Here is a 27,633-nt window from a genome sequence, read left to right as displayed (position 1 = left end):
GTGGGTCCTAATTTTTAGTTTGGAAAATACAGTCACTCTACCTGAAGGCTCTTGGGAGGAGGAAAAACCCATTCTCAGAGATTCAGGGTTTCTGTTGGAAGGGTCCCTAGGACACAGGAGATTAGAATCAGAAAAAATCTTGGTATATGGATTCTTTTTGTAAGAAGAGACCTTAGGACCATTAATTAACTGGTGATTCTGAGGTACAAAGAACCATAGAATTTTAGAGATGCAAAGGTCCCCCCTTTCAATTTCAATTCAAGGCTAGATCAATAGAATGACCTATCACATTGGTAACAAGGGGTCAGAGTGGGGATTCAGACCTAGTGAATCTGACTCTTTCCATTATACCATGTCACCTCCATTGGACACCTTCCATTACAAGAGGCTTGAGTGCTGAAATGGTTGTCTTAAAGGGAGATTAGGTGATCTCTAAGGATTTTCTACTTCCAAGTCTATAATTCTTTGACATGAGAAAGTCTGGAGAAGAACCTTAGCCAAGCACTGCTTGCTGGGGGCAAGGAGTGGTCATGGAAGTATATAGACACCTTAGGGGTGGTGGTTTGGATTATTTTGACTCCTTCATAGTACATTTTGGACCTGCTGTTTCTTCCTCCTGGGCATGAATCTGACGTTGCCAGCTGCAGTTACCCTGATAATTCTCTGCCCCAGACTCAGCCAGGAGAGAGTGAAAGGGAGGAGGAGGCAAAGGGGTTATTTGACTCAATTTAATCCTGGAGGGAGAGAAGGCCTGGACCTAGAAAGTGGAGAAACTTAGGGCTAAGATACTGTTTCTCAACTCTCTTGTTGCTGGTGATGCGGTGACTGATGGCAGTCCTAAGATGGGCCCTCACTCTCTGGCTTGGCTTCAGGATTTCTGTTGTGGAATCCCTGGTCTGCCTGAGGCAGAAGGGGGCTTATGAACCTACCTTAACCCCCTTGTTAAACAGACAGTGTGTACATACATAGGGAAAGGTGATGTGGTGGAAAGAGCACTAGATCTGGAGTCAGAAGACTTCAATTCTCTCATTAGCTGTGTGTCTTTAGGCAAGTACTTTACTTTGAGCCTCAGTTTCCTTATTCCCTCCAACTTTAAATCCTATAAGCTTATGATTACAGGGCCCAGTGTTCTATACTCCCAGCTCCAATCTCAGTGGTTTGGCCTCATCTCTCCCCTCTTTTTCTCTGGCTTGGTTTTAAGCCAGTGGTTCTCAAAGTGTGGTCTAGAATTCCTGAGAGGCCTGAGACACTTTCAAGGGAATCTGTTAGATCAAAATTATCTTCATAATAATACTAAGATGTTATTTGCCTATTAAAATATTCCTCCCTTTCCCAACTATACTTCTATGTGAGGCTATATCTTTTTTCACATTATTTCAACCAAAACAATATGCTGCAACAGACTGAATGCAGAAGCAGATGAGAATCCAATTATCTTCTATTAAAACAGACATTAAAGAAATTTGCCAAAAAAGTAAAACAATGCCACTCTCCTAATATATTTTTTTGCTTTGAAAAAGTTATTTTTCATAATACATTAATAAGTATTTTAAAAAATTATCCATTTTAATTTCTAATATGGTAAATATAGATATAACCCACATAAACAAGAGCTCTTTGGGGTCCTCAATAATTTTTAAGAGTGCAAAGGGGTCCTAAAACCAGAGTTTGAGAATCCTGGTTTAGGTTACTGGTAGACGCCTGAACCACCTCACCTTCCTGACCACCAGGGTAAGGCTTGAAGTAAGGAAGGAGCAGGAATGGGGGTGTGAGGTAAGAAGGAGGAATTCCCAGAAGTGGCACTGAACCAGGAGTCTGGAGACCAGCTTTCCCATTCACTTTGAGACCTAAGGCAAATTCCCTTCCCTTCTCTGGGTCTCAATTCCTCATCTAAAAAATGAAAGGGTTGTTTAACTGGATGTTCTCTTGAGGATCTTCCAGTTTTGCCAAGGGGTGGGGGTGGGGGTGGGGGGGCGGGGATTTCTCTGATTATTGGGCTACTGGTGCCCCCTGGTGGTCACTAGGAGACTTGACTGGTTCATACTTCAAGATCTAGGATATTACAACCCCTTCACAATGTAAAGGACCATCTTCAAAGGAAGCTGTGGTCAGTTCCTCACCTTGCAACTAACCTAGTAATAAGCCTCTACGAATACAGCCAGGTTGGTGTGTAGGCTGCTGTGAAAACATCCAGCCCATCCTCAGGCCTGTGGTCAAAGCCTGACCAGCCTGCATTCTGCCATTACCTTCCTGAATTCAGCATCCCCTCCATGCTATGATGAGGTAGGTAGTGAAGAACTCAGTGGGAGAATCCTCTGTATAAAAATGTCAGTAACTCACAGTTCTATAGGATCTTAACATTTACAGAGCTGTTGATAGACTGCTCTAAGGCTCCGCACACAAACCTGATGACTTCTTGGATCAAAACACCTTTTCCAAGCACCACTCGTCTCTGTGTTCTCTCCTCTTTCAGACAATTTGAGAGATCAGTATTTTCAATGACTCTGAAGCAAAAACCCATCTTTCCAAAGTCTTCCAGTAGTGCTACATGGAATATCATTCTCCATGGAATTAAAAGTTGTACGTCATCCAAAGGACAATGGAGAAGTACATGATGGATGTGAATAAGCTGTGACATATTAATAATACAAAAAAATCACACTGGAGAAGTGGTGTAAAGGATATAACCAGGAGAATATTGAAGCAGAAAAGGAGGTGAATCAGTTTTGTACTAGAAGGTAACCAATGGAAACAGCTTACTGCTACACTGTATCCCTTACCCCATCTGGGTCTCCATTTCCTCATCTGTCATAGCTCTCTATCTATGCTTCTATTATTCTTGTTCAGATATAGACTGGATTAGAGAACGTCTGATGTCCTTTCTTATTCTACATTTTCATTTTCTACTTTTTCTCTGCCTGGCAGGGGGAAGACAGATCTGCTTGGGAAGGACTAAAAACACCAAACCCACCATGCAGTGCAAAGGCTTGTGGAATAGGTAAAAAAAACTCAATTCAAGCCCACCTAAAACTGGTTTAGGAAAAGTTGTGGAGTATGGCTGGGACAGATGCCATCTTTTAGGATCACTGTGGGGTGAGGGTGGGATAAGAATGTTCCAAGCAAATGGAATCTCTTGGGCTTGTCTTATAGAACTTTAGCTCCTAATTAATTTAGAAAGTTTAGTTCCTGCCTGGTCTCAGACAAGGAAGATTTTTACATACTGCTAATTCTCATGTTCTCCATTCTCTTCCCTTGTAGATAAACAAACAAACAAACAAAAATGCACTGCTATGCTCTAGAGTTTGTGGAGACAAAGGTGAGAGAATGAAGAGGATGCCAAGATCAGTAATCCAATGATGGTGGCAATAACAGAAGGGGGACAGAGAAATAAAGATCAGGGCCAACAAATCTATAAACCCAATAAGCCATGTAAACTCTGGCTAAGATCCACTGTATCTGGCTCCTTCTTTTCTCTGACAGTGTCAGGTGGTGGCAGAGGGCAAAAATCCCAGAAAAAGAACAATACCTTTTGCTATCAAGTTCTGTCTGTGTTAATGGCCCACCCAGGCTGACAATTTGGGCAATAGGAAGTGTCACAATAATGTAGAAAGGAGTGGCAGGTTGTGGATCCCCCACTGTGACCTGTGAGAGAGGAAAAGCTTATTACAGAGAATGTTAGAGGTAGGTTCAAAATTTGGTTCAAAGAACATCCTAGGTCCAACTACTAACCAGAAATTCATTAGGTTTACAAGCTTTGGCTTTATAACACAAATATCCTTCACCCTACCTACCCACTGGCCAACTTTATCAGCTATTCACATCTTAGTCTGAATGAAACTGAAAAGTCTTATCTCCTTAAATCCTCTCAAAGATTAGAAGAAAGTTTTGCAGCTTGGTCACTCTCAGATTGGGGCTTGGGCACCCAGTGCCTGGATTTGGAGTCAGAAGACTGGTTCAAACCCCAATTCTAACACTGTCTAGCTATGTGATCTTGGGTCTATCAATCTCTCTGAACCCCGATTTTCTCATTTGTAAAATCATCTTGCATCACCTACTTCATAGTTACTCCTGTCATGAAAATTTACAAAGCATATGTTATTGTGAGAGGAAGGTGGGTACCAATAACAAGTTGCCTAGACTCAGGAACCAGACTTAATGGCATACTGCTGATAATCAGTAGAAGCTTTGGCACAGAACACACACCCCTGGCAGTCAGGAGTCATTCTTTATTGGAAGGCCTCTCTCCCATGGGGCACAGAGTAGACACATCCACACACAAAAGGCATTTCTTCACAAAGAAAGGGAGGTTGGGGTTTTAGAGGGAAGCAGGAAAGGCTCTGAAAATATATAGCAGGTTTTCTTTGTTTCCCATCATGGAGAGAGAGAAATTTTAAGAGTATTAAGAAAGGGAACCCTATTATCTTTCTGTGGAACATCCTGGAACACTTGCTACATCAGAACAGAAAGAACCACCTTCTCTACTACAGAGTCCGCCCCCTGCTACCTGGGGGACAGCTGCTTGCTACAAGCAATCTTCAGGACTAGCAGATTTGGTCAGGTAGGAGCATCACTTATGCCGTGCTGATTCAAGGACAAAGAAGAAAGGAAGAAGACAACTAGAAGACTCAAAAAATGAAGGCTTGAGAACAACAGGGGACTCAAGCAAAAGGTTAGGAAGACAAAGGAAAGGAAACTGGGTGTGTCTACAGAGGTGAGAAAGAAAACTTTGGATTCCAAGACCCCCACAGGCCACAGGAATTCTCCAGAGGAGTTGGCCACAACTAGTAAGAAAAACAAAGGTCCAAGAAACTTGTGCTTCTGGGCAAGTCTGAAGAGCATGGAAAATCTGGTAGGGATTTTGCACAGATCACATGACATTTGTGTTTCTGCCATGGCCAAATGACAACTATCTATATACAGGGTGTGTGACGGCCTTCTTTTTAGAACACAAAGTACCTTGAACATCTCTTCAATCCATGCTGTCAGGAAGAATGCAGTCTTCCTTAAAAAACTGAAAGAGCTTTTAAGACAAAGAAAAAGCTTCTGTTAAGACAGAGAAGAGTTGTCCGTATTTGCAGGATGGAGATGACGAAAGAGAGAGAGAAGGACCACTGAGCACCTGGGGCTCAATAGTGGAGATGACACTCTTTCTGAAGAGGAGGGATTGGGACCCTCTAAGGAGGAAGGAGCTATTTGTCCTCAAAGGAATGGTGAGATAGACCTACAGATGCTGTTAGGTCAGAAAACCCTAAGAGTTGAAGGAAAAAGAAACACATATTCAGAAATGCTGTAGAGCACCCAAGCCAAGAGACGAAATAGTTAACTTTTGCAAACAGACCTCAAGCCTGGAACTGTGAAATGAAGATACAGTAGTCATCATATGGACTCCTACTGGAGCCCATGCTCTGTGAAAAGCAGAGCGGCAGCTAATAGCTTCTTAGCTTGCACTAATGATAACTTCATCCATAAAAGGAAGATAGGAAACTGCTATTCTGGATCAGACTTTTACCAAAAAGGAACTGGGTCCTAAAGAAGAAATGAGGGGAATCAAGGGAGAAGTGATCATTTCATCTTAAATTTTGAAAAAGGAGAGGATAACTGAATACAATCTGACATGCATGCAAGGTTATTAGAGAAAAGATTTTGAAAGATTCAGAGATAGGCAGGATCCTATGGACCAAAATTTGACAGAAGTCATACCAGGACGTAAAGGAAGTTTTTAAGAATGAAATTCTGGAGACAAAAAAATAACTTCAACGAGGAGAGAAATGTGTAAGCAAATGGAACTTAAGCAACTTAGATTTTTAAAGATGTGTATAGAAGATGGAAGGTAATGGAAGATGAATATCAAAGCATGGCATAGGTCTGTAAGAAGTGTCAAGAACATTCAAGTTCAGAATGAGCTAAGACTAGTAGAAAAAGCTAAAAAATGATCCCCAAAAATTAGTTTTAAAAAGTTGTACTGAAGAAAAGGATAATTAAAGACATGATAGGACTGCTGCTTGAAGTGGATGGGCCAGTCATAACTGACATGACAAGGGAGAGAAAGGCTATCCAACTCTTTATTTCTGCATTGTCTGCCAAAGACAATCAATCACCTTTGTATTGGAAAGGATCGAACAAAAATGGCTAACAGGCTATTAAGATCCAAGATTAGCAGGGAAAGAGTAAGAGAGTACCTACCTGCCCTTCAAGTCACCAGGCCCAGATAAACTATTTCCCAGAGAACTGGTAGATTTGACTGCTGAATCACAGTTGTGAATCTTTGAAAGATCAAGATAAATGGGAAAAATGCAACAGGATGGGAAAAATGCAACAGAACTGGAAAAAGGCAGGGAAGATTATGGAGGTGCCAAACTGTAGGCCAATAAGCACAACATCAATTTCTGCAAAATTCTAGAACATAATATTAGAGAAGTGGTTATGGAATGTACAGAAAAAGAACCAGTAATCACAAACAGCCAGGATGACTTCATGAAGAACAGGTAATGCCTGATTAACCTCCTTTTTTTTTTTTGGACAGATTTACTATTTACAGATAGATCAAGGGAATACTATGGATTTAGTTTACCAAGATTTTAGCAAAGCATTTAACAAGTCTCTCATGCTATTCTTGTGGAAAAGGAGAGCTACATGATAATGGATTTGGCATTGGATGAACAGCTGGACTAAAAGAGTGGTCATTAATGGTTCTATGTCATTACTTGAATGAGGTCTTTAATAGAATGCCCCAGAGAAGTTATTGGTCTTATGCTGTTCAAACATTTTTATCAATGATTTGATAAAGGTGAAAGATGGTATGTTTACCAGATTTGTAGACAAAACAAAACTCGGAGGGACAGCTAACAGATTGGATTACAATCAGGATTCAAAAAGATCTCAGAAGTCTAAAACACTGGGATCAATTGAGTAACACGAATTGTTACAGGGGTAAATGTTAAGTCTTACACTTGGGTTAAAAAAAATAATCAAATTAGGGAAAAAAAGTCAAGATAGGGAAAGTATAATTAGATAGCTCATCTGAAAAAGTTCTGTCAGTTTGAGTGGACTTTAAACTCAGTATGAGTCAACATTATGATAAGACAGCCAAAAAAAGCAATCTTATTTAGGCCACACTGAGAGGTATAGTGTTTGGGACACTAGGGAAGTGAAAGTTTAGCTTTTACCTGCCATAGTCAGATCACACCTGGAACACTGATTGGTTCTAGGAGTCATAGTTGTGAAGGATATTGATAAATTGGAGAAGTCAGAAGAGAGGACCAGAAGGACCTCAAGACAATATCATCTGACACTCAGGTGAAGGAACTGGGTAAGCTTCTGCTTGGAGAAGACAAAACTTGGGTGGGCAAAGCACCTGTTTCCAATTTATGAAGGCTATGATGTTGAAGGAGTCCTGCTAGGCTGGGGGGCAAGGGAGAACCAGAAACAACGGATTGTAGCTGCAAGAAGGCTGATTTCAGCCTGACCTAAGGAAAATTTTCCCACAATCAGAATTGTCCCAAAGTAGAATGAGCTGCCCCAGGTGCAGTGGGTTTTTCTCCATCAAAGATCTTCAAGCAAAGGTTGGCTGGCCACTTGTTAGGAATATTGGAGAGCATACTTTTGTTCAGTATGGGCTGGACCAGAAGGTCTCTTAAGTAGAATGGGCTGCCCCAGGTGATAATGGGTTCTTCTCCATCAGAGATCTTCAAGCAAAGGCTGACTGTCCACTTGTCAGGACACTTGTAGGAATACTGGAAAAGCATGCTTTTGTTCAGTATGGGCTGGACCAGAAGATCTCTTAGGCTCTTTCTGATTCAGGTTCTGTGAATAAGTAGTCCCTCTGTCTTCAGAGAGGAAAGTGTGGCCAAAGGAATCCTCTGCTTACTTGTTTGCATGGTATGGTCTAGGTCAACTTCTTTACTCTCCCTCCTGTGTCTTCTCTGATCATATGAAAACAAGTTTCTCTAGTCTGAAAGATCTATGGATAAAAAACTATAACACTAGTCAGTCCCCTAATACCTAGGGACCTCCTCCTGGAAAGAACCCTTCCTATTCTTTTCCACAGATTTCATTTATCACCACTGCATTTTAATCTGCGACTACAGAACCAAGGGAAGGAGAAAGTCTGAAGGTCAGGTGAATAATGACTTTAATGTGGTCTATGTAGCAGATAAGCAGCAGACCTTGGGCAAGCAGAGCCACTACCAAGTGACCTCTTTCAACTTGCACCCTCAAGAGTAACCTTCCAGTGATGACATGTGACTGGGAGCAGCAATAGCTTGGAGGGGAAAGAACCTTGTGCTGCCCATACTAATCTGATCATTGAGGATGCCCAGAGTAGCATGGCCTCCCTAGTACCATTTAGATAATGTGAAGAGTAGATATGAGGCTTCCAACAAAAAGTCAGAAAACATTTCAACAGATCAATTAGATTTAAAAAGGAACCCCTCCTGTGCAACTGGAAATAACTTGGTCTAAAGTGCCTTTCTTTTGAGGGATAAATAAGTAGACTTGGTCAATCCCTTGCTAGAAGGTGTCTTAGGAACAGTGTTTTCTGTTCCCTACCCCTGTCAGGGTTTGGTACTCACATTCCATAGCTTCCCTAGTAGGTGTCTAGAGCTCTAGGAAAAATGCAAGGACTTGTCTCTCCAAATACAGGGTGATAAATCCTATGCAAGTTTTCCCATCGGGAAGACCAAGTAAGACACACCTAGACACACAAGTTCAAGTGGGAGTTGGGAACAACAATTTTGCTAACATCCAGCTCTGTTATTACTCCTGATCTAAGATAAACTAGTCAAGGTGCTGTTCTTGAAACCCAAGAGTTTTGTACTATTTGTAGAGGGCAGGGACACAGCTTAGACGCAGAGGAGTGGCAAGAAGAGACATAAAGAGGGACACCACCTGTGTGTTTGAGAAACACCCAGAACAAGATGACAATTAACAGATTATGCCAAAGGAGCTTCCTAATGGAGCACAAGATGGAGTAAAGCTTGCTACATCAGATCCTTTCCACACTAAGTATTTCTGCTTTTGTCCTGTGCAGTCACTATCAGAGAGAAGCACAGGCCAGTCTCTGACCAGATAACAGAGCTGCTGAGAGTTGGCACTAGCTGCTTGTTCTTGGCTGGCACCAACTTGAAGAGAACAGTATTGCCACTGGCTCTAGGAGTCTTGGCTAAAGTAACTGTAGTCTCCTGAGGACACTGTTTCTTCTCGAACATACTGCTGCTTTGGAAAGCGTCCTAAGATCGGCACAGCTCCTGGCGTACTGTGGGGGAAGAGGGGAGAGGGGAGGAGTAGAGGAAGAAAAAAGAAGTGGAAAGGAGACAGGTGTGTCAGAATCTCTGCAAAAGCCTGGACTCCCAACCTCCCTAAATTAGTATCAGAGCTACTTCCCTGGAATGTGGTCAGGTCAGGACACTATGGGATACAGTGTGTAAAGATGATGGATTTTTGGGTCACAAAGCTAGGGTTTGAATCTTAGCTTTGTTACTTATTATTATCTCTGGACCTTAATTTCTTCATCTGCAAAATAAGAAGTTGAATTGAGTGATCTCTAAGGATCTTTTCTGTTCTCAATCCTGGAATCGTGCTTACGAGTTTGCTTACTAGCAAGTTACCTGGTAGCATACTTGAGGTATTGCTAACAATACTGAGTAGAATGGAACAAACCAATTAAGCTGTTTTGGAGGAATTTAACCCCTACAACCAACTGGACATATAAAAATTAACTAAGCAAAATCAAGGAGGAAGACCTACTACATTCTCTCTGAAATGTGTTCATCAAAAGTGAAGAAGTTTACCTCCTGACAGAGGAGTGGTGGGAAGGAATTTTTTTGTTAACTTAAAAAAATTAAATAATTTGCAAGTGATTCTGAGGATATGTATGTCAAGTTAGTTACAGGGACTGAGGGAGAAGATCAAGGCACAGAGATTATTCTCTGTCAGCCCTTTCTTGCTCTTAAAGTAGAGAAGAACTGAATGATGGCCAGCTACAGGGACCAAGGTCACTCACTGCCTTGTGATATATGTTTAAAACTAGTATGATTATCATATCCTGGAAACCCTCTGGTGAAATAGGAAGTTATTTTTCTTCCATGTACAATTAGCCAACTTCCCTCTGCTTTTAAGATCATGGGTTTAAAGATGGAAGGGACCTTAGATATGGTCTAGCTCAACGCTTGCATTTGCAAATGAGGAAATGAGGGCTCTGAGAAATTACTTGTACAATATCACACAGGTAATAACTAGCAGAACCAGGATTTGAATCTAGGTCCTTGAAATTCAGCACTTTTTCAAAGGGGCTTATGGTCTTCAGCTATGAGCAAATCCTTAAGTAATTCTCCTCCAAGATTCTTACCTATATGGGATGGTGCCCTTCCCCACTTTGGGAGCCAAATGCCTGTTTAGGATCAATGGTGAAACTGGGCACTGGTAGAATATGCTGTTCCATGGCCCCTCCCAGTATTCTACTAACCCGTGCCCATATTGAAAAGCAAAGCTCACTTACTGGTTTCTGTGCTTGAAGCCACTGATGTGCGCCTGGTACTGCTCTATGGAATTCAGTATGATTTGGCATGTGTTGCAGGGGTAGCCCCACCCAGCTGAAACAGACAGCAATGTTAAAGCATATTGTGATTCCATAACTTAGGGTTTGTGGCTGAAATGAACATGACAGTTCATAAATGAGTAAGGATCCATGAAATACTTTTGAGTAATGAGCTATCCATGGTCCTTTTTAATTTTTAAATCCTCCTTTCCACCTCCTTCTTATTCCCAAACACTTCAGCTCTGAATGATGAAAGAGAGCAGGACCAAAACAGATACTAACTTTGTGATAGTTTTACATCAGGTTAGAGAACATTTATTCCAATCTCTCTGTCTGACAGATGAGGCAACTAAGCATCAGAGTTGAAGTGATCTAACCAATGTTACACTGCTTAGGATATTAAGCAGGACTAGGCTTCTTTCTACTCAAAGGAAAACTTTCCTTTCTTTAAGAGTCAGCTTTAGGTTCTCATAATGTATGATTCTAAGTGTCCTAGCTGATAGTGCCCTTCAATCAAATTAAACTCTTAAAGGTGCTATTCTTCTTGGGCTTGTAATAATAGTAATTAACAAAGATCATCATTTTGACAACCCAATCTATCTACCTTCGGGCTTGGAGAGCATACCTACCTCATAACCAGGCTCACTCCAGATTTAGACTTGTCTTTTTTGGCATAGTATAACAGAAAGAGCTCTAGCTTAAGAAGCCAGAGACCTAGGGGATTTAGGTCCAGGATTTGCCAATACTGGAGTTATAGAATAACTATAAACTAGTCCCTTTTATTGGCCTCAGTTAAATGATGGGTTTGCATCAGATGACAGCTAAAAAGTCCTTTCCAGCTTTAACATTTTATAGCATAAAGTTCTTTTTAGCTCTGACACTGTATGTTCTACATGCAGAAGATCCTTCTGGCTCTACTGTTCTATACTCTAAGGTTTGTTCTAATGAAGGTTCTTTCAACTTCTTAGATTTTATGTTGTATTGTGTCTTCCTACTCTGACAGTCTGTGTTCTAAGGTCCTTTAGATACTGTGTGGCTTTATGAATTGTTCAGCATTTAATCCTCATTATTTCATGATGCTTTGTACAACACATTGTCATCTCAGAGTTATGTGGCAGTGGCAGGTATTTTTTTTAAGCCATTTATTGAAAGAATATTGGATTAGGAATCATGAGAACTCATTTTAAGTATAGATACCTAGGAAATTAATGCTTTCCACTAAAATGTTTTGCCTAAGTTTTATACCTCCTTTGAGACAAAGTACACTATACATCTACCAAGAGGTAAATTACTACCCTTAGATGCCAAATTCTCTTAGTCCAATGCCAGTATAGACACATTTTCCATAAGAATCAGGTATCATCAATAGCATAATTTGGGACTACCAGCATCTCCATAAGTATTATGGGAGGTAAGGTGGGAATATTTTACCCCTCCTTATAGAAGTTGGTTTTATTTTGTACACTAGCCATGAATGTGCTGCATGAGAGTTAAAAAAAAAAAAAATTAAACCAGTTTTCTTTGAGAGCCTGGACTTAGAAGTGCTGTATCTGGTTTACTGAATACTTGACTATCCAGTGCTTTGGGGGGGCCAAGCTTCTGTCAAGGGTCCCTCCTAATAAAAGCAGTTGGTGAACACTGCTACAATCAAGGCTCTTATTGACACAGATTGCCCAGCCTTCAGACACAATAGTGGAAGAGTGGAAGTCTCTCCAAAGACCAAACATAGGCCTATGAGACCTTGGACAATACATCTAACCTTCCCAACCATGTGTTTGACTACCATTAAAACAGGTATAATCCTAGCTACTCCTAGGGATTCAATTTCTATTGAATCTACATAGTCTCTGAAGTATTGAACATGCTATAGTGGAAAAGGCCCTGGTTCCAAATTCTGGTTCACTTACTACGTGTGTAACCTTAGGGCTCAGACTGCTCCAGGTCTCAGTGGATTAGAACAGATGGGCTTTAAGGTCCATCGAAGCCCTACATCTATGATTCTTTCTATTCTGTGTGTTAAAGACAGAGAAGATTCCAAATCCAAAGAGTCCCTATTTTCACTTATTTGGAAGGGTGAGACCATAGGAGATTGACTCATCAGGGACTAGAGAGTGGTGGGATGGACCTGGAAGGAAAGCTCCTGGATCCTCAAGATGCACTGTGGCACTATTGTGAGGGAACAGCGATTGTGAAGCCCTTCTCCTCTTCACCCACAAACTCCAACTGTCAACAGCCAGAGATACACTTGCTACTCAGAGCAACCAAGTTTCAGGGCAGTGTAATATAGTATCAAGAATAGCGAATTAGGAGTCATAAGATCAAAGATCAAGTCTTAGTTCTAGTACTAGTGTGGCTTGGGCTCATCCTTCCTCTCTCAGATCTTGTTTCTTCACTTTTAAAATGGGCCCTACCCTGCCTCCCTCACCGGCCTGCTGTATGGATCAAGTACATTAGAAAGGCTCTGCAAACTAAAGAGCACTAGCTATACATATAGTATTGCTTACTATTAGTTATGTGGGGGACATACATGACAATCCCAAAAGAACTAAGCTTTGAGTAACCCAAAGGGCACAGCAAATGGTAAGTAAGGAGACTGTCTTACGTCACCAACAGTGACTTACATAAGAGAAATTATGCAAAAGATACCACTAAGGACACATGGCTGGAAAAGGAGGTGAGTGTTCATGCGCTAAAAGGGAGGAATATAAGAGATGCACAACATGGATCCTGAAGTGGTAACTAAACAATATTAAAAGAACCAGAGGAAAGTCCTACAATATGTTGGATAGATATTTTATAGAGATTTATGGAAATTAGTTTTAAAAAGGATAAGAAGACATAGATGAGTTGAGATCTACATTGTCACAGGTAACACTCATACCAAAGAGATTAAAGAGCTATCTTGGTACCTAAATACAAAGTAATTTAAATGGTATTAGTATGAAAGACAAGGAAAATTGCTGAAGATTTCCTGAAAGCAATTTGACACAGACCCTTGATCTCATGTGACTCTGATGAGGACCACAAAAGTTGGGGAAAAAAAAGTCAAGATGAAATTGGAAGAATGCTGGCATTTACAGGGAGGGGACAAACATATAATAAATGGCCAGTGAACTTATAATATTTATAAGTTAACATCAACACACAACTGTAAAATAAAATTGTGATCTCTGGATATTTCTCATTTTTTGAAAGGCAAGATTTTAGGACCCTGAAGGGTTAGTTGAAGGTTTACTGGAATTCCACAAATAGGCATACCTCCTTTAGGAAAAAGGCTCTGCTCTAGCTATCAGATGACAGCTGTTCAGTGATGTGGTGGTGTTAAATAAGAACACAAATGACTGGAGGAAGTATATTCATTATTCAACTAAAATTGCTGGTAAAACTGGATAGCAACTTAGGAAAAAATGGGTTTAGGCAAGCACCTAACAAATACTATAGCATATATTAAGAATTCCAAATAAATAAGCAATCTAAATAAAAAAAGTCATACCATAAACAAATTAAAAGAGAATGGAAGGTTATATGTTCAAGAAACGTGGAGAAAGAAAAAATTATTAACTAGCTATGACATAGATGGAATTACACAAGAAAAAATAAGATTACTTCTATTATAAAAATAAAAGCACAAATAAAAGTAATGGAACTATAAAAAAAAAAGATATAAACTGGGAAAAATATCTGCATTAAACATGTGGAGAGGTATGGTACAGTAGACAGGATGCTGGATTTGGGGTAAGAAGAGCTGAGTTCAAATTCTGTGTGACCTTGGGACTTAACTTCTCAGCATCAGTTTTCTCATTTGCAAACTCAGCGGTGCTGGACTAAATGGTCCTTAAAGTTCCTTCCAGATCTAAGTCTATAATCTTATTATTTTATAAAAGTCATCCAACTAAAATCTACAAGGAATTGATACAAATCTAAAAGATCCAGAGCCATTAAAATATGTGAATAAGTAGTTTTTTGTTAGGAGAAACACAAACTGTCGATCAATATGTAAAAATGTTTGAAATCAGTAATAACGATAGGAAAACAAATTATGAGGTATCTCCTTATACCCAAACTGCAAAGACAGAAAAAAAAATTGTAAGTTGGTAGGGCTTTTGGAAGAAAGGAGAACTAATTCCCTACTGACAAAGTTGTGAATTGGTATGTTTTGGAGAACAATATGGAAGCGTCTGAGAAAAGATAGGAAATTTTTTGTACTGTTAACCTAATAGAAGTTTGCTGACAGGAAGAAGAGACCTATCTATGTAAAAATTCCATGCGTTACCATCTGTAAATGGCAAAAAATTACAAACAAATACGTGGCCAGCAAATCAAGAATGGCTAAAGAGACTGCAGCAAATGAATGTTATGGAATACTATGGTACCATCAAGAACAAAAAGTGGAGAATTTCAAGAAATATGCAAAGACGTATAATGACAGAGGAAAAAATTTTAAAAACTGACTACAACTATACAAAAGAATGTAACATTAAATGGAACAAAATTCAAGTTAAATAAAATGGAATACACTGGTACTATCTTAAGTTACAAATACGGCTTTCTTTTGAACACAAAAATTTTGGGGTATGCTTACAAAAGTGGAAGCTGACATGCACCATCAGCCATGGTCACTGAGGCTGTTCTGCTCAATAGATCTCAGGGAGTATACTTTGTTTTTGGATAGTTTGTGAGTATCTACTTGTCTGCTGTATTAAATAAAAATTTATTAGTAAAAAGTGAAAATGTTAAATTTGTAAAAATTTATAATTCCTAGGGGGGAAAAAACCTAATTTGCTTATGCTAGCAACAATGTATTCAGGAAGATGGGTCCTGAATGGGAGGGACCAAAAAGAAAGTATGAAGCCTAAAGTTTCATGTTACCCCTATCCCATACCTTGCTTTGTGATTAGAACATGAGCATGGAACCTTGTCTGGGTATCCGTTCACTCAGTAGCAGGGCAGTGGAAAGAGCACTGCAATGGGAGTTAGAAGAACCACATTCAAATCTTGGCTTCCTTCTTCCTAAGCCTCAATTTCTTCTCTCTAAAATGAAAGCTTATTGTTCTCTCCCAAACCTAAATCCTATTATCTGATGTTTTCCACATGTCTCAGAGAAACTCCTTTTCCATGCAGAATGAAAGTGAAGAATTACCAAAGTCTTCAGTAGCCTCATGGGTCTTTCATCTGCCTATGGTTCTTACTGGTTGGTTGGTTCTCAAAGAGGACCAAAATGACATCACCATGATAAAGTCAAATTTCAGTTTGTTTGACTGTGGCTGATCAGACCAATATGAGCTCAGAATGCTCTACCACAGGTTGGGCACAAATAGTCCATATGAATTTTTGGGGTGGATACTCTAACTTTGCGCATCTTACATTTACTTTGTGCTGTCTCAATTCTGCTTTGCTCATAGAGCACAGCACCCTTTCTGATGTGGGCACGCCATGCTGAGCGGTCCTGTGCCAGTGTCTCCCATGCTGCATAGTCAAATCCAAAGTTCTTGAGAGAGAACTTTGAGAGTGTCCTTGTATCACTTCTTCTGACCACCATATGATCACCTGCCCTGTGCAAGTTCTCCATAAAATAGTCTTTTTGGCAAGCATACATTTTTCATTCGAACAACATGGCCAGCCCATCCGAGCTGCGCCCTCTGAAGCACAGTTTGAATGCTTGGCAGTTCAGCTCAAGCAAGGACTTCAGTGTCTGGTACCTTATCTGCCAGGTGATCCTCAGAATCTTAAGACAGTTCAAATGGAAGCAATTCAGTTTCCTGGCACAGCACTGGTAGACTGTCCATGTTTCATAGGCATAAAACAATGAGGTCAGCACAATAGCTCTGTAGACCTTCAGTTTGGTAGTCAGTCTAATACTTCTTCTCTCCCAAACTTTTCTTCAGAGCCTCCCAAACACTGAGTTAGCTCTGGCAATGTGTGCATCAACCTCATCGTCAATGTGTACATCCCTGGAAAGTACACTACCAAGGTAAGTGAACTTATCCACAGCATTCAAAACTTCTCCATTTGTTGTAATTATGGTTCCATGTATGGATGGTGTGGTGGTGGCCGATACAGCATCTGTGTTTTCTTGGTGTTAATTATTAGGCCAAAACTAGCACAGGCAGCAGAGAACTGATCCATACTTTATTGCATCTCAGCTTCAGAGGTTGCACTGGGTGCAGAATCATCTGCAAACAGAAAATCATGCACCAACACTCCCTCCACTTTGGTCTTGGCTTGTAGCCTTTTCAAATGGAAGAACTTATCATCAATACGGTAGCTGACCTTGATGTTGTGTTCATCCTCATTGAAAGCATTTGACAACATGGCTGAAAATATCATGCTAAAAAGCATGAGAGCAAGCACACAGCCCTATAATTCTGGGTGACTTTAATGCTAGAGTAGGCTCAAACTAAGAGACTTGGCAGGGAGTCCTAGGGAGGAATGGAGGTGGAAACAGCAACAGCAATGGTCATTTACTGCTGAAGACTTGTGCAATGCATGACTTTCTTATCACCAACACTATTTTTCGTTTATCTAAATGCAGTAAAATTTCATAGATGCACCCTCGCAGCAAATATTGGCATCTAATAAGACTATGTGATTATAAAGAGAAGAGGCAGACAAGATATGAGAGTAACAAAGGCAATGTGTAGTGCAGAGTGCTGGACTGAACACAGACTTATCCTTTCCAAGTTAAATATTAGCATTCACCAAAAGTGCTGCCCCGCCAAGGCAAATGACTACCACAAGAATTAACGTCAACAAATTAGAGCTCTTCTCTGAGCATGAACAGTATGTTGCTAACTTGGAGGGAAAGTTGAGCCAACACATAGTTGGCAACGGTGAGGCAGAAAGAGAGTGAGCAGCTTTCAGAGATTTGGTGTAGAGCACTGTATTTGCTGATGTGGGTCAGAACACTCGCAAACACCAAGACTGGTTTGATGAAAGTGATGGGGAAATTCAGAAGCTGCTAAATGAAAAATGAGAAATCCACAGGATATAGCAGCAGGATAGTTCATCCACCTGTAAGAAGGCAGCATTTAGTTCCATCAAAAGCAAAGTACAAGCAAAGCTTAGAGAGACACAGGATTCCTGGTTCTGTAAGAAGGCAGATGAAATTCAGTTTTATGTTGATAGAAACAATCCAAATCGCTTATATGATACCTGAAAGCTATTTATGGACGAAAAACCTATGGTGTATAACAACTACTCAGTGCTGATGGAGCCACATTGATCAGTGCTAAGGATATGATCCTAGAGAGCCACATTGATCAGTGATAAGGATATGATCCTAGAGAGATGGGCTGAACACTTCCAGAGTTCTCAACAGACCATCATCAATCAATGCTGAGGCCACTGACCATTTACCTCAGGTTAAAGTCAATCCCGCCTTAGCTGAACTTACAACTGAAGAAGAGGTTTGAGGGCCATTAAGCTCCTTTCATGTAGCAAAGCAACTGGTGCTGATTCCATTCCAGCTGAGATTTACAAGGTTGGGGGACCATTGCTCATACAAAAGCTGACTGAAATTTTCCAGGTTATATGGCAAGAGGAAGTTATCCCCCAGGAGTTCAAGGATGCCTCTATTGTCCATCTGTATAAAGTTAAAGGCAATAGATAAATAGATGTATTTTACTTCCTTTCTGAAATTCCTAGAGTACTGTCTCAGGACCACAGTAAAGGAAAGAGATGGAAGGAGTCCTCAAAATGGTGTCATCATCATTGAATTGTATTCATCCTTCATTTTCAAAGAGGACCATGACATCAGAGAAATGATGACATGACTTACACCTGACTTTGTTTTGAGTGAGGGAGGGCTGTGCAGGTCACCAGCTTCACTTTCTCCTCCTGAGCCATCTGGGTCCAGTGACCAGATAATCATCAGAATGACTAAAGACGGCCCAGGATACTATGGGAGACCTTGGCCTTTTAGGCTAAGGTCTTTCTTTTCAGGTACTCAAAGTGAGGTTATGCGCATCCAGTGAATAGGCCTTTTTAAAAGTCAGGGGGATGGCCTCTTTAATAGGAAAGAAAAAATAAATAGATAAATCACTCTGGGAGAGGCATTGGGTTGTTGTTTGGAAGAGAAACTGTTCTTACTGACATTCACTCTAAGCCAGGAGGGTCCAAAACCAGCCATTAAGTGGAGATTGGGCAGGGACCCTTCGCTGTTCAATCCATAGGCTTCAGAGTGCATGGGGTCCAAAGCTTTAGGGAAGACAAGAAAGAATGGAAGGGAAGTAACCAGGTATTGGGGAGGAATTGGGAGAAGGGCAAGAATACTGGATCAGCTTCGAGCATCTTGAGCATAAACAATGAGAAAATGTGAGGCTTATAACTACCAGATCTCACCCAATATACCTGGGAGGAGGTCTTGCTTGACCTCCTGCACCATGGATTCTGAAAATTTCAGGCTCTGTTATGTTCCAGGTAGCCACAGAAAAGCTGTGATACAGAATGTTCTAAGTCAGAAGAGGCAACTCTCAGTACCTCCACTACATCCCTCAACCTGAACTATGACCAGCTGGTCAGAGAAAGTAGCCTGTTAACAGGTTCAGTTCCTTCATCTAGGTGACCTTAGCTAGTGGATGGAGTGGTTTAGGAGCCTGCCTAGGGAAGCATTAGAGTCTGGGCAACCCCAAGGCAAATTCCAAGGAGTAACAGTAACAGAGTAGGGAAGTCAGAGGGACAAGTGGAGTTAGTGAGTGTGAATACTAAGGGAAGTGAATTGCTAAAGCTGACTCTGGAGGCTTCGAGCAAGGTTTTGGAGAGCAAACACTATGTTTTATTGAAACAGAAGCAATAATCCTTGGAATTTCTGAACATCACTTACTGAAGATATCATATATGGGATCTCTACTCAGGCATGGGGTAGATATACATTCTCTAAGGTCCCTTTAAGTTCTGGGGCTGTAGGATTCTCCTCTGGATATGCTCCAGCTTGTCAAGATCTTTCTTAAAGAAAACTGGATCCCAAGAAAAATCAGAATAGGATCCTTGGATTTAGAGCTGGAAAGAACTTTAGAAATCAGCTGTTCTAAGACTGCTCATTTTACAGTTGAGGAAACTGAAGCCAAGACAGGTTAAGTAACTTGCCCCAAAACTCAGAGGTCAGGAGTAGCAGAGCTTGAATTCAAATCTAAGTCCTATGACCACAAATCAAGTGATATTTCCACATTGCTCTACAACACTGTCCCTTTGCCTGGCCAAGATAAGATATCCTCACCTTCGGAAGCTGTAATGGGGGAATCCTTGCTCTTGCCATAATGAGCCATCAGCTTGACTTTGGTCTCTTGTTTTCTGTGCTTCTTGCCAACATAGTGCTGCTTGGCCATGGAAGGATTGTTGAAAGTGGCATGGCAAAGGTTGCAGAACTTGTCTGGATCAGATGTGTCACTACTGTCTTCGTTGAGACCAGGGGTTGTAGCATTCGTGGAGAGTTTTGATGGAACTATGTACAAAGAGAACACAAAGAAAGCCAATGAAAAGTCTCAGGGGTGAGTAGGTTTTACATTAATGTAGACAAAAGGAAAAGGTGGAGCAACTAATTTGGGAATTCCTCTGCAAAATGAGTGTTTTCTCTTGCTGTAGCAGAAAAATGAATGGGATGGTGGGACTTGCCAAAAGTATAGGAAGCAATAATCATTAAGTCCCTCATTTTGGATTAGAATTTAACAAGTCAGACATAAATTGAGCTTGGTTCTCTAATATTCTGAAAAAAATCTTAGATTTCACACCTCTGCTTATCATTATCAAAATTCTGTCCCCTAAATGTGGGTATCTATGGAGGTTCTGTCCTGGGCTCTCTTGTCTTCTCTCTATTCCTCATTTGGTGATCTCACCACCTCCTGTACAGATAACTCTTAGATCTAAGATCCAAATCCTTAGATCTAAGGTTTAACCCTAGTGATTTCCTAAACTTCAGAATTATATCACCTATTGTTTCAAAATGAATGTCCTATGGGCACCTCAAAAACCAACAGGTCTAAAAAAAACTCATATACCAAACTTTCATACCTCTTTTTTTTTTTCTGTAGAGGGTATCACCAGCCTTCTAAGTCACCCAGGTGCATGACCTTGAGTCATTCTTGATTCTTAATTCTCCCTGACCCCATGCCTCATATCCAAACATTTGCCAAGTCTTTGTCAATTATTCTTCCACAGCATCTTTAACATACATCTCCTTCTCTCCACTCACATGGCAACAACCTTAGTTCAAGTCCTTATCACTTCTTACCTAGACTACAGTATCAACTTTTTCATTGATTTCTTTGCGTACATTCTTTCTCATCTCCAATTCATACTCCAAATAGCTGCCAAAGTGATATTTCTAAAGCACAGGTCTGGCTATGCCACGGCCCACTGTTTAAGAGGCGCTAGGGGCTTCTACTTGTCTGTAGGACCAAATACAAACTCCTCAGCTTGGTATTTAAAGCCTTTTTACAATGTGGCTCCAGGTTACTTTTCCAGACTTATTAAACATCACTTCCTTTATACATTCAGAGTCCAGTCAAACTGGTCTACCTGCGTTCTGCACATAAAACATTCCATCTGCGCTCTCTGTTCCTTGGGGTCAATTCTTTGTCTACATGCTTGGAATATGCCATCTTCTCACCTCTGCCTCTTAAAATTCATAACCTCTTTCAAAGTTCAGCTCAATTACCACTTCCTCTGTGGGAACTTTCTTGATGCCTCCAGCTACCACAGTCTCTTCCCCTTAAGTTATTTTGTATTTACTTTGCATATTTAAAAGTGTAAGTAGGTTAAGTAACCTGCCCAATTTCAGAGATAAGAGTATCAGCTGGAACCCTAACCCAAATCCTGTTTCCACTGCTCTCATACTCTCCTTAGTACGTGGCCTGGATCCTACACTGACTCCCTTTCCTGAAATTGTCTTGGGAGAATGTAGGGATGTAAACTCCTTGAGGACAGGGACTAGAATCTATTTTTGTTTCTGTATCTCTACCATCTAGCACAGTGCATGGAATACAGTCAGTTTTGAATGAATGCTTGTGAATTAAGTGCTTGACAAATGCCCAACATTAACACTGTGGTGATATAAGCCTTTAAAAAACACTTCTATCCCCCTTAGTCCCATAAAATTGGATATAGAAACCTTTCAAAACATGAGATAAGCAAAATAATGTCATACATCCTCAAAACATCCCAGTTATAATATCCAGAGGCCAATTTATAGGTAAATGAGATCAACATTTATTTGTAATTTAGAAGGGAAGGAAATAATCATTTATAGAGTATCTACTATGTTCCAGGCACTGTGCTTTCTAAAATAACAAATACTACCTCATTTCTTCCTCATAACAACCCTGCATGGTTTGAATGCAGGTCTTCCTAACTCGAGGCCCAGCACTTTATCCACTATTACCCCCAGCTGCCTCAAAGCACATTACCTCCATTATCTCATTTGATCCTCATAATACTCTAAAATTGGTTCTACATGTATCATTAGCTTCATTCAATAAATGGGAAAATGAACAGTAGAAGGGCAAATTATTTTGCTCAAGATCACATAGATATTAAATAGCAGAGCAGGGATTTGAACCCAGGACTCTAGGATCTAAAGCAAAGTAAATCAGTAACAATAATAACAGTTGGCATTTATACGGTACTTTATAATATGCTTCTGATACATCTTTTCATTGGAGTCTGAAAACAACCCTAGGAGTTGAAAAGCGCAGTTATCATTTCCAATTTTTAGATGAGGAAAACAAGGATTAGAGAGTTCAAATGGTTTGTCCAAAGTAAAAACAAAAAACAAAAAACACAAGTAAATTGAGGAATAAGAAGTGAACTCGGGTCATCTGACTCTAAACTGAATGTCCTTTCTACTACAGGACAATTGCTTCCTTTCGTTAAAGGTTGTCCGGAAATGTCTTTTCTTCCATACATCCTTGAAAGGGCTGGGAGCAGAATCAAGGGCTCTTACCTGCATGATGGATGAGACAATGTTTTTGTTGAATCCAGGTTCAGTGTACTCAGTTGATCAGAACACAGTATTAGTAATAAAATATACACAGGTTTGCTCCCTTTGTGGGGCCAATTCCTTTCACTTGACTGATCCAAGACTGCCCCTTCCATCTTTATGAGCCACAGATGAGCAGCAACACCATATGTAAAAAAGTACAGCCCAGAGACTCTCTGATCAAACATGCTATTTTTCTCTCCAAAATAACATTTTTCTATGCATTTTTAACGAGTGGAAAGTGATTGTTTTATGCAATGTCTAATTTAGAAATACCATGTGGAGGAAGGTCCTAGAATTCTAGACTTTACACTGCCTTTGGTACCTCATCATGACATGGAGGGAATTGAAGCATATACCCGCAGTACATCAGCTCTGGAAAGTCCTACCAGGCTGGAAAGGCTTTGAGCATGAATCCATTGCCAAGATTGTGCTTCTGTTGTCTGAGGACAAGTCTAACTAAGTTTGGAAGGTTTCACATTTGGGATGGATTTTAAGTGAAGATTTTTTGGTTACAGAAAATCTCAAAAACTACTAAATTGTAGAGCGCTGTGACCTACATTGGTAGAAGAAGACCCATAGTGAAGGGGAAGTGCTAAAAAATGCATTAACCCTTTTTGTTGTCATACCACTCCTAATTCATCTTGAGCTGGGAGCCCATTAGAACTCCTGGGGCTTTTTTACATTTAAATATTTTGTAGTTAGGCTTCCCCATCTTTTATTTATACAACATTTTTTCTTTAACCCAAGTTAAAACTCTACCTATCTCTCCCACCTGTATATCATCTGAAAATGTAATAAGCACATTACCTGTGTCTTCATCAGAACAGTGAAGGGACTCAACACTATGTAATGAGGATTATATAAAAGAACTAAGGATGTTTAGCCTAGAGAAGGCATTACGGGAAGATGGGAACATTTCCTTCAAATATGTGAAAGGCTTTTTTGTGGAAGAAGGCTGAGACCTGTTCTACTCCACAGGGCAGAAAAAGGATCACTGGAGGGAAGTTATTTTGTTGTTGTTGAGTTGTTTCAGTCATGTCCAGCTCTTAGTGATGCCACTTGGGATTTTCTTGGCAAAGATACTGGAGTGGTTTGCCATTTCCTTCACCAACCTATTTTACTGCTAAGGAAACTGAGGCAAACAGTGAAGTGACTTGCCCATGGTAACTCTGCTAGAAAGTGTCTGAGGCTGGATTTGAACTCATGGGGATGAGTCTTCCTGATTCTAGGCCCAGTGCTCTATCCATTGTGCTACCTAGCTGTCCTAGAGAAGTTACTAAGAAGCAGATATTCACTCCATATAAAAGAAAAATTTAATTAAAACATTCAAAAAATGGAATGAGTTGCTTTAGTAAGCAATGAGCTCCCCTTCAGTAGAGGTAGATCACTTGTCATGTAGATTTATAGATGGAATTTATACTTCAAATAAGGCTTAGATCAAACAATCACTAAGGTCCTTTCTAGGTCTGGAAGTTTAGTCCTAAAATTCTACAATCCTAAACTCTTTAGGCCATGATTTGTAATCTAATTATTCATGAAATAATGAATATCATGAATACAGTTATGCTATTTAGTCCAAAACAAAATGGAGGTTTCAACTTACTACCAAAAATTAAACTAAGGATATCAATCCATCACTCCTTTTCATGAGTTCAAAGAAGGTACTTAAGACAGGAAGCCTGGTATTAATAGGGTAAATGAAACCCAGGGATGAATCCCCATAGTGAGAAGTTAAAGGAATCTATTTTCAAACCACGTGGACTGGAAACTAATTCCTAATAGCTGAAAACACAGCTTGCTGGACAACGAAAGCAATACTGAAGTTCTCTGCTTTTGTAGGCAATCTCCCTGTCTCAATAAGAAAAGGCTGCATTTGCAGATAAAAGCAAGCAGGGTATGACCTGCACACTCCAAAAAGAGGAGGATTTTGCTTTCAAGTCTGAGCACACAGTGACTGGGGAAGATCAAAGTTGTTAGAGAAGATAGAAGTGGAAGAGGCAGGAGGGAATTTCTCACCATACTCTTAATATACCCACAGAACTTCTGCACTTTCAACAACTCATTCTAATTCCAGACAAAGGAGTGGGGCCATGAAGCTCCTGCAGAGAAAAGTCCATCTGGTCCTAGGAGAGGTTAGGTGGCCAAGTTCCTTAAAAACATTTAACTTGGTATTAGGAGACTTAGACTCAAGCTTTGGCATGACCATGGTCAAATTACTTTTCCTCTACTTCTTTATCTAAAAAATGGGAATAATAATAACTTTACTTACTGCATTACTTACCTCACACCAGGTTACTGTGAAGATTAAATAAGATACAATATGTAAAATGTTATAAGCATGTCCAGTCATCCTCAGGTCCAATCAGATGCCAAATCCTTTCAATTATATTTGTACATTTCTTGAATCTGCCACCTCTTCTCTAAGCACACTGTCATCACTCTAGTTCAGACCTACGTCAAGCTGCAAGTGGATTACTCTAACAGCTTTTCTAAATAATATCCTATTTGGTTCCAGTCTCTTCTTTTTCTGATCAATCCTCCAGAGCTGTTGAAATAATATTGCTAAGGCACAGGTCTGACCATGTCACTCACCAGCTCAAAGACTGGCTCCCTACTGCTTAAAGGAGAAGATACAAACTCCTAACATATAATGCCCTCAGCAATCTTGTTTCTCCCCATCTTCCTAGACTTATTTCATACAGCTCTCCTCTACAAACTATACATGTTCCAGTCATTTCAGTTATTTGCTGTGTCTCAAACTTGACCCTCCCTCCACCTTCTGCTTTTGGAATTTGCACCAAGATGTCTCCCCATGCTTGGAGTGTACAGTACTTTCTTCTGACCTCAGATCCTAGAGCCTGGTTACAACTTACTCTGAGAGCATCATTTCATATTGTTCCCACTCATTCAAGCTTATCTTTCAAACTATACTATTACTGGCAAGTCACCTTAAGTTGCCATGCTTTCTCCCATTTCTGTTCATTCCAGCAGGCCTTCCCAATGCTCCCAATAAATGTCCTACTATATTTCCCTTCAGAATCCTTCCCCTTTTTCAAAGCTCAGCTCAGACACCAACTCCTCCATAAAACATCTCTTGATCTCAACAGCTGAAAATGTCTTCTTCCTCAAGTTTTCCAAAATTACTTTGCGTTCTATATTCTATTTTTCTTTGTACAGATCACATTTCCCTAGCTCCTTAAGGGAAGGGACACTACAGTTTTACAATTTCTGCATTCCTGTTTCCCAGCACAGTACCTTGTACATAAGTACTAAATAACTGTCAAATGAAATCTACTCTTGCCTTGGCTAGTTTGAGTCAATCTTTCCAAACCCAATAAAACCCCTTCTATTCTTCACACTGCAATCTGAATAATCTGCCTAAAGATGCCTCCAATCATATCACTCTGCTACTCAAAAACCTTGAGTGGCTTTCCCGTCTTTACCAAATAAAGCATAAATCCTTGAATCTAGAATTCAAAGTCCTATATGTTGGACTGGCTCCAACCAACTTTTCCAACCATACTTCACACTCCAAACAGTCATATATTCTTCATTCCACCCTCATCTTATTGTCTTGTCTGTCTTTGCTCATGACAACCCCCAAGCTTGGAAGAGACTTCCCTCCCTCCTTTCTTCCACCTTGTACCCCTGAAATCTTTCCCTTTAAAGCCGAACTCAGATGTGTCATTCGATGACATCTTCTCTGACTCTCTTGGTAAAAGGGAAATCTTCTTTGCACTTATTTCCCTATCCTACTGAATTAGAGATATTTGTCATATTTAATGCTCTGGCCTAAATGTCTTTCTCTATTAGACTGTCAACTCTGGGAGAGCAAGGTCTTTGCCATATCTATCTTTAAATCCCCAGTGACTAGCCCTTGTTCACAACAGGTGTTTAATAAGTTCTTTGCTGAATGAGCAATTTGGTTGAGTGGATCTGCCCTTGCTTCATGATTATTTTTAAGCCATCCCCCAAAGATTTCATTTTGACCATCAGCCCCATCCCATCCTCAGGCATGAAGATGGTGCAGGGAAAGAGCAGTACCTTCCGCCTGGGAGTTACTCTGCTTCAACTTCATGTTCTTGGCATGGGTCTTCCCCAGGTAGTGAGACTGGGCCACGATGGGGGAAGAAAAGGTCATGTTGCAGATGGCACAGCACCGATCCCTGTCATCGCCATGGCTGCTCTCCTGCTCAGGAGGGAGAACGGTGCCTTTTTACTGGCTATTACAGGGACCAGGCTAGAAAACAAGACAGTTCCACCCCACCCTCAGTCTGTAAGGCCCTGGCCTCATCTCTGCTTTAATTTTGGCTTAAATGCTCAAAGAAGGTAACCAGGAGAACAAATGGCTCAGAAATAATGCTCCCTCTTACATGTAGAATAATCGACAATTTTCAAAGTGCTTTTGATCATCTGAGTCTCACAATAGCCCTGTGATGGAGGCAAAGCAAGGATGAAAGGGTCAAAGGATTCTGCACCAGAAGGATCCTTAAAAATCATTTAGGACAACTCCCTCATTTTATAGAAGAATTAGGAAACTGAGTCCCAGAGAGATTTGGTGACTTATCCAAGGTCACAAAGGCAGCAAGCAGCAAAATCTGTGATTTGAAACCAGGTCCTCTGACTCCAAACCCAGCATTCTTTCTATGACAGCCCCTCAAATACATCCCTTAGCCGATACCTTGTCCCACAGATCTCCTCCACCCTTTCTTTCACTGTAGGTCTGATAAATAATTCCATTTCACAGATCAGGAAACAGATTCAGAGAGGGAACATGACCATGCAGCTCCTGAGTGGCAAAACTAGCAGATGACCCCAGGCCTTAAAGCCTTGCCAGTGATCTTTTCAATGCTTTACACTGCCCTCTTGATTTAGAAAGACAGTTCCAGGCATATAGTTAAATGCCTGGAGGAGAGAGGACAGACTCCTTGATTTGGAGAGAGAAAGATGGGAATTTCTGGAACACATTTATGCCTAATTAGACCCTAATTACAAAATTAAGTAGAAGTACATTTTACTGTTGGAAAACTATTACAGATTCAGAATTTATTTCTTTAAAATGAAATGAAATGGAAGACCATAAACCTGGGCTTCTAATGTGTCTCCTCATTCCATGAACTGGGAC

The 27,633-nt window shown here is 40.4% G+C and overlaps 2 protein-coding genes and 1 long non-coding RNA gene across 4 annotated transcripts in view; 1 reads left to right on the top strand and 2 right to left on the bottom strand.

Moving 5' to 3' along the window:
- The window catches only part of FGFR4 (fibroblast growth factor receptor 4), a 47,841-nt gene extending 28,004 nt beyond the window's left edge, over positions 1-19,837 (bottom strand). Inside the window, exon 1 of the mRNA XM_072631116.1 lies at positions 19,749-19,837. The gene's annotated coding sequence lies outside the window, so the exon portion shown is untranslated. The remainder of the gene's footprint in view (positions 1-19,748) is intronic.
- Positions 2,301-3,446, top strand: LOC140518750 (uncharacterized). Its single transcript, XR_011972001.1, has 2 exons — positions 2,301-2,998; positions 3,259-3,446. It is a non-coding gene; the product is annotated as an uncharacterized lncRNA (long non-coding RNA).
- ZNF346 (zinc finger protein 346) overlaps positions 4,207-27,633 on the bottom strand; it is a 30,201-nt gene continuing 6,774 nt past the window's right edge. For both annotated transcript variants that reach the window (XM_072631118.1, XM_072631117.1), the window contains 4 exons: positions 26,553-26,697; positions 19,749-19,973; positions 10,496-10,589; positions 4,207-9,253 (listed from right to left, as the gene is read on the bottom strand). In XM_072631118.1, the coding sequence (XP_072487219.1) occupies positions 9,148-9,253; positions 10,496-10,589; positions 19,749-19,973; positions 26,553-26,697 (570 nt within the window). In that variant the 3' untranslated portion in view covers positions 4,207-9,147. The remainder of the gene's footprint in view (positions 9,254-10,495; positions 10,590-19,748; positions 19,974-26,552; positions 26,698-27,633) is intronic.

This window comes from Notamacropus eugenii, chromosome 1 (assembly GCF_028372415.1).
Source record: "Notamacropus eugenii isolate mMacEug1 chromosome 1, mMacEug1.pri_v2, whole genome shotgun sequence".
Lineage (NCBI taxonomy): Eukaryota > Metazoa > Chordata > Mammalia > Diprotodontia > Macropodidae > Notamacropus > Notamacropus eugenii.
The sequence above is the reverse complement of the archived record's forward strand: the minus strand, read 5'-3'. Positions and strand labels throughout refer to the sequence as shown.